The 16853-nt window shown below is 36.3% G+C and overlaps 1 protein-coding gene across 1 annotated transcript; it reads left to right on the top strand.

The window, feature by feature from the left end:
• Window positions 1-1650: 1650 nt before the first annotated feature.
• Window positions 1651-7576, top strand: LOC129921728 (carbohydrate sulfotransferase 3-like). Its single transcript, XM_056004311.1, has 6 exons — window positions 1651-1720; window positions 2182-2274; window positions 2880-3087; window positions 4115-4214; window positions 5110-5173; window positions 6528-7576. Exons 1-6 carry the CDS (start codon window positions 1651-1653, stop codon window positions 7145-7147), a joined length of 1155 nt encoding a protein of 384 aa, XP_055860286.1. The 3' UTR covers window positions 7148-7576.
• Window positions 7577-16853: the final 9277 nt, after the last annotated feature.

Here is a 16853-nt window from a genome sequence, read left to right on the forward strand (position 1 = left end):
CAGTGAAAATAGCAAGAAAACGCTTTTGGCGTCGGGGCTTCGCCCCGAACTCCATTGATGAATAATGAGTTGTAGATGTCAGGAGAATACGTTTCTGCAGAGAAGAATGCAAGAACACGCTTTTGGCGTCGGGGCTTCGCCCCGAACTTCATTTATGGGTAATGAGTTGAAGATGTCAGGAGAATGCGTTTCTACAATGAAGAATGCAAGAAAACGCTTTTGGCGTCGGGGCTTCGCCCCGAACTCCATTTATGAATAATGAGATGTACTTGTCAGGAGAATGCGTTTCTGCAGTGAAAAAAGCAAGAAAACGCTTTTGGCGTCGGGGCTTCGCCCCGAACTACATTGTGAAGAATGAGCTGTACTTGTCAGGAGAATGCGTATCTGCACTCAAAAAAGCAAGAAAACGCTTATGGCGTCGGGGCTTCGCCCCGAACTCCATTGATTAATAATGAGCTGTACTTGTCAGGAGAATGCGTTTCTGCAGTGAAAAAAGCAAAAAACGCTTATGGCGTCGGGGCTTCGCCCCGAACTTCACCAGAGAACCTTATAGCGCTGCCCCAGTTGTTTTGGTTTTCGCCGAAGGTTGAGAAATGCTGCTTTTTTTATTCTCATATTTATATATATATATATATATATATATATATATATATACATATATATGTGTGTGCGTGTGTGTGTGCGTTTGTGTGTGTGTGTGTGCGCGCGCGCGCGCGCGCTGTATGCACGTTTATGCGTAGGGTTAGGGTTTACTGGGCGTTAGGGTTAGGGTTTGGAAAAAAATCGCCCCCCCCCCACTCCAAAGTTCTGGATCCGCTAGTGAGCACAATCCACTACGAACAGTCGATAATCCAAGTAATCGAAATAATTTCACAGTTGTTCTAATCAAATGTACATACAACTATTCACAAAAACCGATTCAAGAAAAAAAACAATCCTCCGTTGAAAAATCCTCGATCATAACTCAAGTCTCTTAACACATTTTACCATAGTCAAGGTCATTTACGCCCAACAGCATAAACAAAAATTACCCTACTTTGCACGTGGAAACAAAAGATGGTTAGTGAGGGAGGAACAGGGTTACAACACTGCCCCCTCCCTATTTCTGTTCGTCCCGAACAGACCCTGGTCTCCTCACAATACCGGTGCAACCGATGCAGGTGCACCACTTCGTCCTGGAACACCAAATCAGTCTGTCCGAGCCCATTTTCACTGTCTGGCACGACGTCCCCAAACTCCAGCAACATTTGCCTAACCCCACCGCATTCTTCCTCCGATAGATCCTCACCCTCATCTCCAAGTATCCGATCAACTCGAGAATCACATGACGAGGCACTAGCTACAGGGACCACCGCATCACACGATGCAATAAGTTCCATTGGACAACAAGTGGCGATAACATTCTTCTTCTGAAAGTTGTAAGCTTGAGTGTTAAACTTCATAACCCTACCAGGTACCCTTCGGACGTTCCTATTAACAGCCAGTATTCTCCCCACAGGCAGTCTACTGCGTGCTTCCTTTGACTGCTCTATAAGGCCTGTGATAGGCACAGGATCATTACCGTCTATTGTGTCACATATAATGGCTTTAGACTGTGTGGGTATGCTGGTACCTTTCGTTATCAATACCCTCTTTATCTGTTCTTCTTCCATGTCGTTCCCCAGCAACGGAATTTCAAGATTTCCATATTGCACTGTGCCACCCCCAATGTTCAAGGAGAGTCCAAATAACTGCATGAAGTCTAGTCACAGAATACACTCATCCATGATAGTGGCGACCAAGAATTCATGACTAAAATGTTGATTTGCTATCTCAATGTTTACAGTGATCTGTCCTAAAACTGGCAAAAGTTCTCCACTAGCTGTTTTTATAGAATAGTCACTTATTTCATGTATTATGTTATTCTCAATAAGACTAGGATGAATTATCGATCTCGATGCGCCCGTATCTAATAGAAATCTGCAAAAACGAACTCCTATTTTCCCAGAAGAAAATATAAGAATATAAATGTAGATCTAGTAACGTAACGAGAACACTTCCAAAGAGATGATCGTTCAAAGTCAATGTGTACAACGTTACCAATCTAGTTTCTCTGTCAACAAAATTTTTACCTGCACACCAAGAGTTTTAAGACTTTTTAGCTTTGTATTCATTTTATTTTTATTTTTTTTCATTTCACAGATCAAACTTCAGATCATAAGAAATTCAAAGACTATTTTCCTAGAAATGTTCGGAAATTTAACAGAACGAATAATAAGTTTCAATTTTTGCCTGGTAAATTGTACAATAATTGAATTTTTTTTTTGGTATTATACTTTTTGTTTATTAAGCTATATTGTTATTGCTAGGCAATGTCCATGCAGACCCTCTTGTGACCTGATTATATATATTATTATAAAGTTTTTTGCAATGGGTCTATTGGAAGTTTTCTTTTCGTCTTGTGCACCTTGGATTCGACGATAAGTTTTCTCTGAGTTTCAACAGCACAATTAAAAACTCCCCCAATGTCTAAACCGAAACTAGTTCTTCTCTTTGTCGGTAAGAGTCAACGTTCCTGAAAGCGCAATTATTTGAGTTCTTTGATTTGTTTCTACAATTTGTAAGACTTGGCTCTTTTGATTGTGAGATTTACATTTTTTATTTCTAGGAGTTACCTGTTTTAATTCTAAGATTTAACTTTTTTCTTTCTAGAACTTGCGTCTTTTTAAGATGTACTTCCTTTGTCATTCTTAACTTGACTATTTCGTTTCTAAGATTGGCCTTCTTTCTTTCTCTCGACTTTTCGTTACTTAGTTTAACCTTTTTTTGTTACTTTCTTAAATATGCTTCATTTATTTGTAAAGAATGTTTTGTCTGTTTCTATTGTCTGACTTCTGCAGACGTGATCGACGATGAAGAAACTATCCTAGTACGAGACAAACTCATCATCATGACCTACATGAGAAGTGGGTCAACACTGACCGGTGATATCATTCAACAAAGCCAGGACGTGTTCTACATGTACGAGCCCCTGTGGAACATTGAGAGGGTGCTCACCAACAAGAGCGGGAACGGAACATTGACTTTTCTGAATGGAACAAGTCTGCCGTAAGTTTCCAAACTGACGTTTAATTTGTTACATCGTTTCTTCCATTCAGGGCCTGATTTGAAAAAGTGGAGAACCCTACGCCCATTCAAAATGTATGTCCGTGCACACTTCTGCACACTGGATTATAATCATTTCGCTTTTTTTTTTGAAAAAGAAGAATGAGAAAATAATTTTTCTTTGGCCTTTTTCTCAATATCAACAAGAGTTTTAACATTTATTTATTACTTTTTTTAAAGCACTGAATGCATGTTTGTAACAGTTTGTTCTAAATAAAAATACTGTTTGAACACAAAACAAAGCTTATATTTAATGTAATTGTATCAATTAGTTTGGATAAGTCATGTAATTAAATTTCTTATAGATCTATACTAACAATAATACATCTGTGCGATTAGAATTTTTTGTTTGTTTGTAGCACAATTTCATAGTTTTAGCTTTCTCAATGCGCTATGATCTTATCACTTGTCTGAACCAATTGAAAAAAAGGGGGGGGGGGGAGATAGGGAAGAAGAGGGTATCTGTGAATCTGTGATCGATTGTTACATGCATTAAAAAAAAATTTTCACACAGGGGACTGATTCAACTTATACAACCACATCGGACAAGTTCAATTTCTTTCCCTTGTTCGATAGAATAAAATAATTTATTACCGATAGTTTAAAAATTAATTAGTTATATTTTATTGATTCTTGTTTTGTCAGCTTCAAGAAATTTTGTGAACAATTTCAAGTTTATCCGACATTGGGTGTGTGTCGGAGCAGGGTCAAAGTTTTTTTTTGGGCCTATGGCAGTAGTTCTATTTCTGCTCCTAGAATACATACCTAGAAGTTATATTTATAATTATGACAAAACTCAAAAGCGTTTCTCAAACAGTGAGACGCGCCCAATTCCATTTTTGTAATTCACAGCTCGTAATATTATACCGTTTTCTACTGCTTGTACCCAGAGTGTATTCCTAGTCAAACTTTAATCAACTTCTGCTATATTGGCTTATCTATTGGCTCATTTTGATTTGCATTTCTGCAGATTTGTTTATAATGCGGAATTCTACATGGCCAGAAAGATACAAATTCTAGAGTCGGTGTTAAACTGTAGCTTGATGGAACTAGATGTGGGCACGCTTACAGTAAGTTATTAGTTCACAGACATCATTAGTTTCTAAGCCTTCTTATATACATGAAACACTACAAGTATGGGTCTCGTCTTTATGACAAAGCCTGTAAGTTAGGGCCTAGGCTTTATCATCATTGCTTTAATATTTTATGAAAAATATTACAGAGTAAAAATAAATTGTGCCCTACAAATGTGTGACCTGCGCATATTATATCAAAACTGGTCAAAAATATTTATTTTATTATAATTTAGATTATTTCTATTAATTTTAGTTTGAATATAATGTTTTGCAATAACTCTATTGCTTTTACTATTAACTTAAATGATTTTTTTCTTTAAGAAAAAAGACTGTAAGAAATTTAAAATCTTTAAATTTTTCTCTTCAATATTAGGAGAAAGAGTTATCGTCCTAAAAGAATGTTTATGTTGTTGTTTTGTTCCCTCATAATTAAACTGACGTGCAGATTTTCATGGTAATTGTCATTTCCTTTTTGGGTACGTTCGGGTAAAAAAAAAACAATGTCATGGGAATAGTAGGCCTATATATATACACACACAAAAATACAAAATCCTATCCGAAAAACAACACAACAAAGATTATCTAAAGGGGAAGAACTCCGTTCTTATCATTTATTAATTGTCTTATTGGTTACTTTTTATTGATTCATGTCTTGTCTATGTCAATGAATAATTGTACGAAGTTTCAGCTTGATCCGAGAATGGGTGTGGGAGAAATAACGTGTACAGACTTTTTACCAGACAGACAGACTGAGTTGATATAAGCTTTGTAAAAAAAATATACATCAATAGTGGTCCCCAAGCCTTCCTCCCTACCTAGTGAAAAAAAAACGAAAAACATATGAACAGATGTCATTTACTCATGTCGCCTATTGTCGTCTGCTCTTCAGCAATATCACATGTTCAACAGCCTGTCAACTCGAGCCTTTGGTCTTTGTGCTAATCATCAAAAAGGTAATACATGTAGTGGTAACAAAAAATGGTAATGTTCCCCTTTCAGACAGATTATGTAAAGTTCAATAGTTCCTGTGGCCAACGGTTAACGAGCGTGTCATGTGGCCTGCACAAACGACCACCGCCTTTACTTTTCCCCCAACTAATGTCAGGTACCCATTAGAACTAGGTGTACTCAGGGGCGCCCTAAAAATCCCGAAATTAAAAATCTCATTTCCTTCTGTTTTTTTTTTTTTTTTTTTTGTATTTAGCAGGAATAGCCACTATTAGTTTTGTTTTGTCTGTCTGACCGTCCATCCGTCCGTCCCGTCCAGATTTCATAAACTAGAACAGATATTGAAAATCCCATATTTTGATATTCTAGATCTTTTAAAGTTCTGATCCAACGGCTATCTTTTAAAGTTCTGATCCAACGGCTACTGTTTTCTTTTCTGAAAGCGAAAATTTTTTATTTTAAAATCAACTTTGCCAGCAGTTTGTTCATAAAAATACACCATATTTACAACTATTAACTATTAATAGTAAAAATTTAAAAAATACACTGGAGGCTATTTAACAAGGAAGATCAATATTTAGCATATTGTTAACACAATTATGCAAACGGTTTTAGATGTTTTGTAAAAAGAAATATCATGTTGAGGCTTTGACTGAGATATTGACAATTTATACAACAATTAAATCAATTAGATAACCATTCAATAACATCTCTTACGCTAGGTTCACATTTAACTATATCTTAATAACTATCAGTTCATTGAAAACATGTGAATATTAACAATATAATAATGATAACATTAATAAGTATCCGTATCCTGTGGTGTCAAGTCGTTTGTTGAACTTACAGTAAAACACTATTGGCAACACTTTTTGGAAGAGCACGTCTCTTTTTTTTGTATCTTTTTGTAGTCGTTGATAGTTTGTAGTTCATAGTTTCTGATAGTCTTTTTAAAACTATACAAACCTGCCTTTTTACCGGCCTGAGCGGACCACTTCGGGGGCCGATTTTGAGTTTGTGTGAAAACACAAACTGCCTTTGTAACCTTGTTTTTGTTTTGTTTTTCATGACAATTAGCTGTCTATAATTGGGGCTAGGCGGCTGAGTGGTTAAGCGCTTGACATAAATAGGGGAAGTAAAGGTGGTTGTTAGTGGCGCTGGCCACGTGACGTCTCTTTAGCCGTCAACCACTGCAGCAGTTGAGCTTTACATCAGCTGCCCCATACATTGCAAGTCGTGAAAGTGGTCTCGTAATCTTTTTTTTACTAGTACTAGTACTCTATAGAAGTCTAGATAAACTGATAACTGATTTTGTTTTAATAAATAAATGCCTGTTTCTTTATTTCATGAAAATTCTAGACATGGAGATTTTAGGACGGTGCGTACGAGTGTTACAGAATGACTGCAGAAAGTCCAAGGTCGTTGTGATCAAGGTCATCAGAAGCTCCATGCTAGAGATGTACCGACTGATGACGAGAGAGCCAAGATTGAAAGTCTTACATCTGCTCCGAGACCCTAGAGGCACAATGAAATCCCAATACCTGGTCGGAGCATTCAACTGGACACACCTTCCCAAAACGTCGCTTGGCCACTGCCAGAGAGTTTCGCGGGACCTGGAGATGTCCCAGTTTGTTTCGGAGGAGTTTCCAGGTCGCATTTTCATCCTACGCTACGAAGATCTTGTCGAAAGGCCTATTCGGGTAACGAAGCAGCTCTATTCCTTCGTAAATTTAACCCTAACCCTGGAGATCCAGAACTACATATGGAACATAACGTATGGTGGAAACCCCGATGGCTGTAACATTTGCACGGTGCGCGAAAATGCAACGGAAACGGCTTACAGTTGGAGGAAAAAAATGTCTTTTGCTAGTATATGGATGATCCAGTCGCAGTGCTGGAGTGTAATGAATATCTTAAAATATCGCACGTTTGATAGTAACGCTGAGAGGATGGATGGAACGTTGTCAGCAAAGTATTAACTCTTTCTCTCCGTAATTATTTACCAAATTCTGGTGGAATCAACGCTGGTATCGTCAGTTAGGAGAGAAAGAGTTAAGAGCCTGATACAGCAAGTGAGAGACCATATTGTTATACCATTATGTTTACCATCTTAAAGTATATTTTACGCCCCATTGTTGACTTTCACAAAGAGTTCAGTATTTGAAGAGCAAGGTAAAATAGGATCACATATTTCAAGACAGTCTTCAAAAAAATAAGCACAAAACTCATGGCGTTTAATGTTATTTGTGATGCCAAACGACTCGTCGATCTGACTTGATCTTGATGAAGAGTTCAGTGAGACGAAAGTTAAATTACTGACTGGATATTTCAGAAGTGCCTTGAAAATGTATCGAGCAATCAACACTGTCACCAGGCGTCCTGTAGGAGGATGTTTTGTACAATGTAAATGTGAGCAGGTCAGGCAGGCGCGAGCTGTGGTGGCCTATTCTCTTCTGCTGCTCAACATTAAATTCATTTCTAACAGTAGGCAGGTGGTAGCTCTACTGGGTGGGCCCAATCTGTGCACCTCGGTCTGCGACCAAGGGGCTAGAGTCGCCTAAGCAACCAGACAGCCCAATTAAACTAAACTAAACTAATCTAGCTAACTAAAAGAAAGCAATAACGAAACTTTTACTTTAGGATAAATAAAACAAAAAGAAACTTTATTTACATACACAAATAAATCAATAATAAAATATAACATATAGAGAGAGCTACACTAACACTACAACTGAACTCAGCAACTAACTAAAACCCTCTAAATCTACAAACACTAACAGACTAACCAAACCAACTATCTAACTAAATCACTACAATTACTACCCTAGACCTAAGCTTAAAATTAATAAAATATAACAAAAAAAGGTACCAGCAGACTAATGGCAGTCTAATGGCAGACTAATGGCAGTCTAATGGCAGTCTAAAGGCAGACTAATGGCAGTCTAAAGGCAGACTAATGGCAGACTAATGGCAGTCTAAAGGCAGACTAATGGCAGTAAGGATAGCAGGCGGTCCCAGCTGAAATTACACTACACACAATTAACTCTACACCGGCACTACTGTCGGCACTGACCACTGGTCAAGACAAAAGAGAGCTCAACGTGGTTCCGGAGCTAGCTATAACTGGTCAGCGCGAACATATCGGAGAGCATGACGTCACGCTAATTACCTAAAACTAAACTGGACTACTGATTCCCCTAATTTGTACTTAGCCGTACGCTATAATAAAATCTAGAAAATTACTAAAGACACGGACTACACAACATGATATACCAAATTAAACAGCATAAAAAAGAGAATCTTAAAATTTAAATCTTACAAAAATATAAAAAGGAAGAAGAAAGATATTTCTATTCTAAACTCATACAGGGACCCTATACAGCTTCTAGACTTACACTTAGACTGAAATTAGAAAATAACTACTAACCTAACCTAAGCGCTAAAGACAAAAATACGTAGAACTAATCAGGGACAAAGAAATGGAAACAGTGCCAACAACTCTAAGGCTAGTTAACTATTTTTAAAACTACTTTTCCTCTACGAGTAAAACACAAATAACAGAAAAAGACTAAAACTAGCAGAAGTTATAAATAGCGGAAACTACAAACACACAGCACTGACCTATGCAGGAAAAAAAGACACTAAATTAAATTATTCTAGCCTGGCCTATATAAAGTAACCAGATCGAAATACAGATAAAAATAGATAACAAATAGACCTGGGGTCGCACGCTCACATAAAATAAAAATCTTCATTTTCAAAGGTACATCCAAAACCTGTTTTCATTGGTTGGTAGACGAGCTTTGGAATAAGGGCCAATAACTCATCAGATTTAGAGTGTTTTTCTTTTTATTAGTATATGTTTCCTTTTAAATTGTGTGTTGTTTTTTTATGCAAAGGATCGAGACACGATAAGGCCGGTCCTAACTCGGCGCTGTACCCGGAGTGAATCATGTCGTTAACTATTATGTACATTGTTGCATGCTACACAAATGATCCGTTAGCATTCATCCTGAAGCTTTGGACTTAAAGGTGCAAACACTAACTCCAAACTCTTCACCACATATCCTTGGCTCAGGCTTGGACGACTGAGAGTAATTAATTCTATATTTATAAAACCTTCTACGCTCCCATAAATACATACACACTCACACACACACACAGAGACATGCAGGTGCACACACAAACACGATTTAATTACAGTTTTTCGAGTAACAGAAATATGAGAATTTTTAATGCAGTAAGATGCTCTAGATATTTTCATGGACACAAAACAAAAAACAAACTAGATCATGTCTGGGCATGGTTTTATCATTCTAGAGTTACAATTGTGTCATGTCATTTTAAAGACCAATTATTTTTAACTCTTAAAAGTTATTAGGACCTTAGTCACTTAGCATGTTGCCAAACCATACGCATTTCTAGATCGGTGATATTTTTGTATAGTGTAATGCATTTTATGTTTAGTCGTATGTTTATTTTAGGTTAATTTGTATGTAATGCCTATACATTATTTAAGTTATATGATATATGTACAATTGTGTATATAATGAGTTATATATGGTAAGATTGATAAGAATATATACAAGTCTGAACGATCTACATATCTGTATAATTTATGTGAATGCATTATTTATTTTAGGTCTGAATTACACATCATTAAATATATGTATTATTGATTATTTAAATGAAAGCATTATTTATTTTAGGTCTGAATTACATATATGATTGATTATTTATATGAATTAATTATTTGTTTAAATTTTTAATACGAGTATATTTATATGTAGCATTCTACGATTTTTTTTTCATCAGAAAAGATTAGCACCTCCTTAGAACTCGAAAATTAGAACTTATACATTTCTTATATATAGGTCTGTGATTAAACTCAAATTAATAATTTTAACTCTTTTAAAACAAGAACCTAATCTCGGCTCATAGACTTTAATATAATTGATTATTTAAGTTCATTGATGTTATGTTTTAGCTTTGTGACAAATAAACTACAATGGTGTAACAAATTATCTTTATGAAACAAGATCGGGGTATAAACATGTAGCCACTTATGGTTGAGGACCAATAAAAAGATAACCTGGCTTGGACACTTAGAAAGAATGCCAAACAAATAGTTCTGGAACTTGTAAGAAAGCAGCTCGGGTGGCTGCCTGGTCGTGTAGTATACGCTCTGGGCTCCATGGTGCCAGTTTCTAGGTACACGTTATCTGTTTTACCTAGCTTCATAAATGTTATGAGTTCTGACCTTGTTTTTCAGTTTCATTACACGAAAATTAAAATACGGGAGTGTATCGTAGGCGGGCCGGATATAACCGTGACGCGGGTCAGATCCGGCCCGCGGGCCGTATATTTAGCATCAAAATTCTAGTAGAAAGGCAACAATGATATTGTTAACACAGAGAGTGGTTGTCACAAAATGGCGAGTGACAATTAGTTTGATGACAATATTCATTTCAATCAAAGAGTAAAATTCGTTACATTTTGTAAAATAATGTTTTAGATTGTTGAACAGGTTTGACACGTGTCGGCTGTTCCTTCAGATTCTGAAGAAATCCCAGACATCTTAGATATCCCAGACATCCTAGATATCCCAGACATCCTAGCCCAAATCTCTAGCAGGATGACGGGGAATGGCAGGGGGGAAGGGTATTAACCTCGGGATCTTCGAGACGACGGAAAGACAGTCCAGCGCGCACACCGCACGACCAGGCAGCCATGTTCACAAATATTCATTATAAATGAAACACCTTCACCAGTGCATAGTATAATATACTAAATAATAGGCTAATATAGTAATTACTTTAAACTTTTATTTGGTAATTATTGGATACTTGACCCTTGGCAAAAACAAAAAAAAGGTATTTTCTAAATTTGGCAAGAGATCTAGGAAATCTGTATCTTTTCCCGCTCTTTTGTACACCTTCTTTATTAAATCTATATTATATTTGTAAAATACCACAGACGGATTAAATATAAAAACAAAATTTAATAAAATACTCAGAAAGACACAAAGATAAAGGCACATTCCTCGTTCCATATGCTAGGACAAAATTGTACAAATGTTCCTTCTTCCCTAGTGCTATTAGAGCATGGAATGGGTTGCCTGAGCTAGCCAGGAAAACCAATGACTTGGCAGAATTTAGGTCATTGGTTAATATGCATGACTAAATGCATGACGCTTAGGACGTAATCATCTTCTTTTTTTTGAAGTAACGTCTGTATTATATAATTTAATAATTACAAATAGGATGGAAGTGCCTCGGATTGCATATGGCGTACACAACAGAAGTAGAAAGAAGGGTGAAAGTGCGACAGCACCTGAAGATTACAGCCTGTGACCGCAGCTGTGAATCAAGGATTGGAGAGAGAGAGAATGAGACAGAGAGAGAGAATGAGAGAGAGAGAATGAGAGAGAGAGATATAAGAAGATAAGATAAGGTATCAATAGATCTCTTTAACTAACAATATAATTTCGTACATAGGTTCTTCCTACCACTTTGGTACTTGCTAAGACACGGATTTGAACATATTAGCAACTGAAAACAGCAATTCGCGAGCGTTTGTATTTTATTTCGTTACTTCACCAAAAAGCCGCATACAGAGTATAATTACAAGTAGCACACAAGTAGGATGGAAGTGCCTAGGATTGCAAATGGCCTACACAACAGAAGTAGAAAGAAGGGTGAAAGTGCAACAGCACCTGAAGATTACAGCCTGTGACCGCAGCTGTGTATCAAGGATTGGCCTCATAGTCACACAAGAAGTTGCAGAGGGTAAAGATCGTCTCTCGAGACGTAAAATGCCACAGATTTGAGAGAGAGAAAGATAGTGTGAGAGAGAGAGAGAGAGAGCGCAAGGAATGATACCTTGTTGCACTGTCGTTTCTCTACATTTATAAGGGATCAAATAAACGATATTATTAAAACCCAATTGATATTTCCTTTTATTCAGAGACACAAAACCAGAATAAATGTTAAATTGAATGGCGCATTCAATTGGGGCTTTCGGAAAACGCTCTGCAATAATGGTGTCAAATGCAGTACATTCCTCGACTTATGATTAAAGGGTGAAAAAAAAAAGAAAATGTTAAACTAACCATAGATTCTATATATAGAATTCAAAAGTTGAAAAGTGTGTAATGTAATGTCGATCAATCGGAGAACACTAAAAATAAAGTTTAAGATTGTCCTAGTAATAAAAAAAAAAGTTTAAGATTGTCTTAGTAATAAAAAAAAGTTAAGATTGTCCTAGTAATAAAAAAAAGTTAAGATTGTCCTAGTACCGGTAATTTAAAAAAGTTAAGATTTTCCTAGAAAAAAAAAGTTAAGATTGTCCTAGTCATAAAAAAGTGAAGATTGTCCTAGAAACAAAAAAAAAGTTAAGATTGTACTAGAAACAAAAAAAGTTAAGATTGTCCTAGAAACAAAAAAAGTTAAGATTGTCCTAGAAACAAAAAAAAAGTTAAGATTGTACTAGAAACAAAAAAAGTTAAGATTGTCCTAGAAACAAAAAAAGTTAAGATTGTCCTAGTCATAAAAAAGTGAAGATTGTCCTAGAAACAAAAAAAAAGTTAAGATTGTCCTAGAAACAAAAAAAGTTAAGATTGTCCTAGAAACAAAAAAAAAGTTAAGATTGTCCTAGTCATAAAAAAAGTGAAGATTGTCCTAGTCATAAAAAAAGTGAAGATTGTCCTAGTCATAAAAAAAGTGAAGATTGTCCTAGTCCTAAAAAAGGGTCGAAAATTGTGAAAGTGGGTGATGTGTGTGTGTTTGGGTGGGTGGGGGGCGGTCGAAAAGAAACATCATCTTTACCAACACCTATCCCTTAGTCTATAGAACCGTTAGGGCACCACACAAGATCTGTTGACCGCCTTTCTCCATTCCTCTCTTTTCTTTTGCCTTGGAAAGATTCTCTTTCAATGATAGGCCTGTCTGTTCTTTTATTTTTTCTTCCCGTCACTTTTTCTCTGTCTCTTCTTCTTTTTTTCTGACACTGGAAGAGAAGGAAGGTCTTTGCGATCCGTGAGGACCTTGTGATGTGGCCATAGAGTTTTAGTAAGCGTTTTTGACTGTAGTTAGCAGCATGGTCATCTTGGGGTCCAATCGTATACCTAAGATGTATCTCTGATTCTCTGTAGCATCTCAATTCCATTCCCAGGCTCCTCCACTCGAGATCTGCTGTCAACGTCCAAGATTCGAATGCATATTATAAGTGATGATTTCTGTTTAATTATTTCTTGCTATTTCTTCTTATATTAATTATTGTTAAAACAGAATCATCTTGCCGGAGATTATATAAATGACTTCCTAACACACTGAAGTAACATCTATGTTCTTTTCTTCATTCTTTAGTAAACGTCTTTAAATTACACATAAAAGTAGATTCTCAATTCAATAACTACTTGACTTAAATATCTTCATAAAATGAAACTTTCTAATACTACACCTTTAACAGATATAATTAATTACATACAGGGCACTATATACAAATTCAATTAAAGTAGCCTCAACTACTGGACCCGCAAACGTTTAAACACAAGACCGTTACTATAAAAAAAAATCGTTACAATGCGAGGACCTGCTCCTCTGCGGGGACCGTTACAAAAATGCGAGGACCTGCTCCTCTGCGGGGACCGTTACAATGCGAGGACTCCGACCAGGGGCGGCCTGGCTATATGGGCATTTGGGCAAATACCATGTGGGCCGGTACTCAAATGGGCCTAAAAGGCCTCATGAATGCCACTATGGCACACATTAAATTGTAAGAGGTTTTATAATATTCTCATATATAAGGGGCTATATGAGCGTCATGTTAAAAACATCTTTTACAAACTATAGTGTAATACTAGTTTAATCTAGCACATTTTCAAAAAAAATTAATAGACATAATCCGTAGACAGTGCTTTTAGAAGGCTTCATCCTTTTAGCGGTACGTGACGTTTTGGCGCAGATGTTTTGGTGCGATACGTTTTGGCGCGAGCCGATTTGACGCAGGTGACGTTTTGGCGCGAGATATAATTTGATGATAATTAAATAAACACGTAGCTTTTATAACAATGTTTATTTCACTCTATTATAATATTGTATGTATAGTATGAATTCTAACACTGTCCAGCGAAATTTTTTTATAAAGGTTTTGCTTATTTCATGAATATATAATAAGTCAGATTCCTGAATGTTAGTAACATGCTATCCCCTCCCTTTAATTATATGTGAGTTCTGTTAAGCGCACTGGATTTCTTCGATTTCTTTCCAAAAGACATTTGAAAAAAAAAAAAAAGAATTGACATTAGTTTTATATCCGAACAAGCTAAGATAGTCTTTAAAGATAATATTTTGAGAAATTGGGTTAGGGTTAGGGCCAGGGGCGTAACTAGGGATTTGGGGGCCCGGGGGGATTGACCTCTTTGGGGGCCCCTTACATTTTGACATTCGACATATGACATGGGATAATGTACGCAAAAATATATACGTCCCAAATCCAATTGGTTCAGTATATCAGTAAACTTAACAAAAAGTAATCAAGACTCTTTTAATGAATAATACCTTTATTTATTAGTTAAATAATGCACAAGTGACAAATCTAAATTGATATCGCTTCACGTCGTGCATTCTGTGCAACAAAGACATCTATAATATCAACTATATCGATATTTTCTAGTATTTGGGACTTCACTGACATTAAAGCCATGATAAGCCTTTCTTGTGTCATTGTGCCCCTGAGATAGCTTTTGATGAACTTGAGCTTTGAGAATGATCTCTCACATGACGTAATGGAAGTGGCCTGAGTTAGCAGTATTCGGAGGAGGTTGCAAAGTTTGAGCACACGTAATTACCATATGAAGCCTGTTTCCTCAATATGTCTATTGGTGATTGTATTACTGGTTTGTTGATGAAAAGTGCTCGTGCATCAATGACATAATTGAAAAAGCGATTTGCCATTTATTTCATCATACAAACAGGAAAAGTAGCACAGTTTGTCATAAGCGGGTCTTCATCTAACAGGTGTCTTGGTTCAAGAAGAAACCCAAAGGTATCCATTTTCTTTCCAACCTCTGAAATCTGCTCTTCATCTCCATATGAAATCTGTCCAGCACTTCTGTCGCAACACGTTTGAATTGCAGTTCTATTGACAGTCCTACATTATAACTCAACTTCCCATCAAGTCTTTTCTTTCTTCTGGTTATTTTGATTACAGGGAATCCATAGTATTCACTACCTTCTTTTGCTATTTCGATGGATTGGGTTTTTTGTCAGTTTCTCATCATTTTGCAGAAAGCATGAAAGGGTACTAACTGCTTAGGGTCCCCAATTGGTGAGGGCCTTGCACTAGCTATACCTTCAGTATTTTAGAGAAGAAATAGCGAAACTTGTCCTCAATGTTATTGTTGAAGTACAATAGGTTTTTAAAAAATTGAATAATTTTACTGTTTTATTTTATTTATTTTTTTTTTATTTGAGGCCACCAAATTCTTTTTGCCAAGGGCCTCCAATTGCCATGACTGGCAGTTCCGAGAGAAGTACTTGAAGATTTGGAACAAAACATTCCGATGTTTGGTTACACAGTAGTATCTGCTGGCCTAGAAGAATATGGAATCTCAAGGAAGAAATAGTTAGGTTCATTGAAGGACATTTACTGTGACTTTGTTACTAATATTTCTAATGAAGAGTTGAAGACAGACTTCATGTTTATCATTGGAGACATTGCAATGTTTGGTTTGCAAATGAAATGTATGTGCTCTCTTAAATCTTTTCAAACATAGTTATTCCACTTCTCGAGCCAGCGAGTGAAATCAATTTTTATCATTTTCCTTAGCTGAAAGGTGAAACTATTTCTAGTGAAATGGATGAAATTACAAGACTTATTTGGATTCCTTAAATTGTGATATTTGAAAGCAAATTTTAAGACGTCAAGAAATTGGAACTAGTTTTCAATACCGTCAACTCACCATTTAATGCAGAGGCTGATTTAGCTCTAGATGACATACCTCCAAGCAAATTATTACCTGAAAGATTAATTCCAGTGAGTTCTTCCACAGAAGTCTCATGACTGGCAGAAGTTGTATTCCCATACATAAGAAAGTTTCGCTGCGAAGCTTTCATATTATTCGGAACCTAATTCATCATCACGCTTTATTTTGTTTGTTTCAAAATTATCAAGTATTAAAACAGGCCGATGCTCACTGACTATATAATTTGACAGCAGTCGCAAGAACAAAACAACTAGTAAGCTAGTTCTAAAGTAACAGAACATTATGCACGGATGTAAACAGTTAAATGCTTCACATTAAGTACAATTGTACATTTGTGGTGAAATGTTGTGATGTAAAAAGACAATAACAAAATTTAACCCTTTAAACGCGTGTGGTAGATTAGCCTCTTAAACATCAGAATTGTAATTCCATTTTGTATGCACTGATTGCACTCATTGTAAAACAGCTCAGCACTTTAGGGGTTAAAAAATTATTCGTAAAAGTAGTTCAAGAAATTGCTCACTGTTGTTGTAATTCCTCAATTGAGAGTAAAAAAAATTATGCGGCCCGCCAGTCCCAAATTTTTTTTTAACGCAGCCCTCGGTAGAAAAAAGTTGCCCACCCCTGATATAGTCCGAAAATTTATATGTAGGCCTACGGAGACCTTTTTTTTCCCCCTTGTTATGTGAAAATTTCCA

This window comes from Biomphalaria glabrata, chromosome 11 (genome assembly GCF_947242115.1).
Source record: "Biomphalaria glabrata chromosome 11, xgBioGlab47.1, whole genome shotgun sequence".
NCBI classification, from domain to species: Eukaryota; Metazoa; Mollusca; class Gastropoda; family Planorbidae; genus Biomphalaria; species Biomphalaria glabrata.

Bases quoted from the DNA above. Each gene is read 5' to 3' on its own strand.
- LOC129921728 (XM_056004311.1), top strand. From the start codon at position 1,651: ATGTCGTTCCCCAGCAACGGAATTTCAAGATTTCCATATTGCACTGTG. The intron at 1,721-2,181 runs GTCCAAATAACT...TTCATTTCACAG, and splicing joins ACCCCCAATGTTCAAGGAGA to ATCAAACTTCAGATCATAAG. The intron at 4,215-5,109 runs GTAAGTTATTAG...TCTGCTCTTCAG, and splicing joins TAGATGTGGGCACGCTTACA to CAATATCACATGTTCAACAG.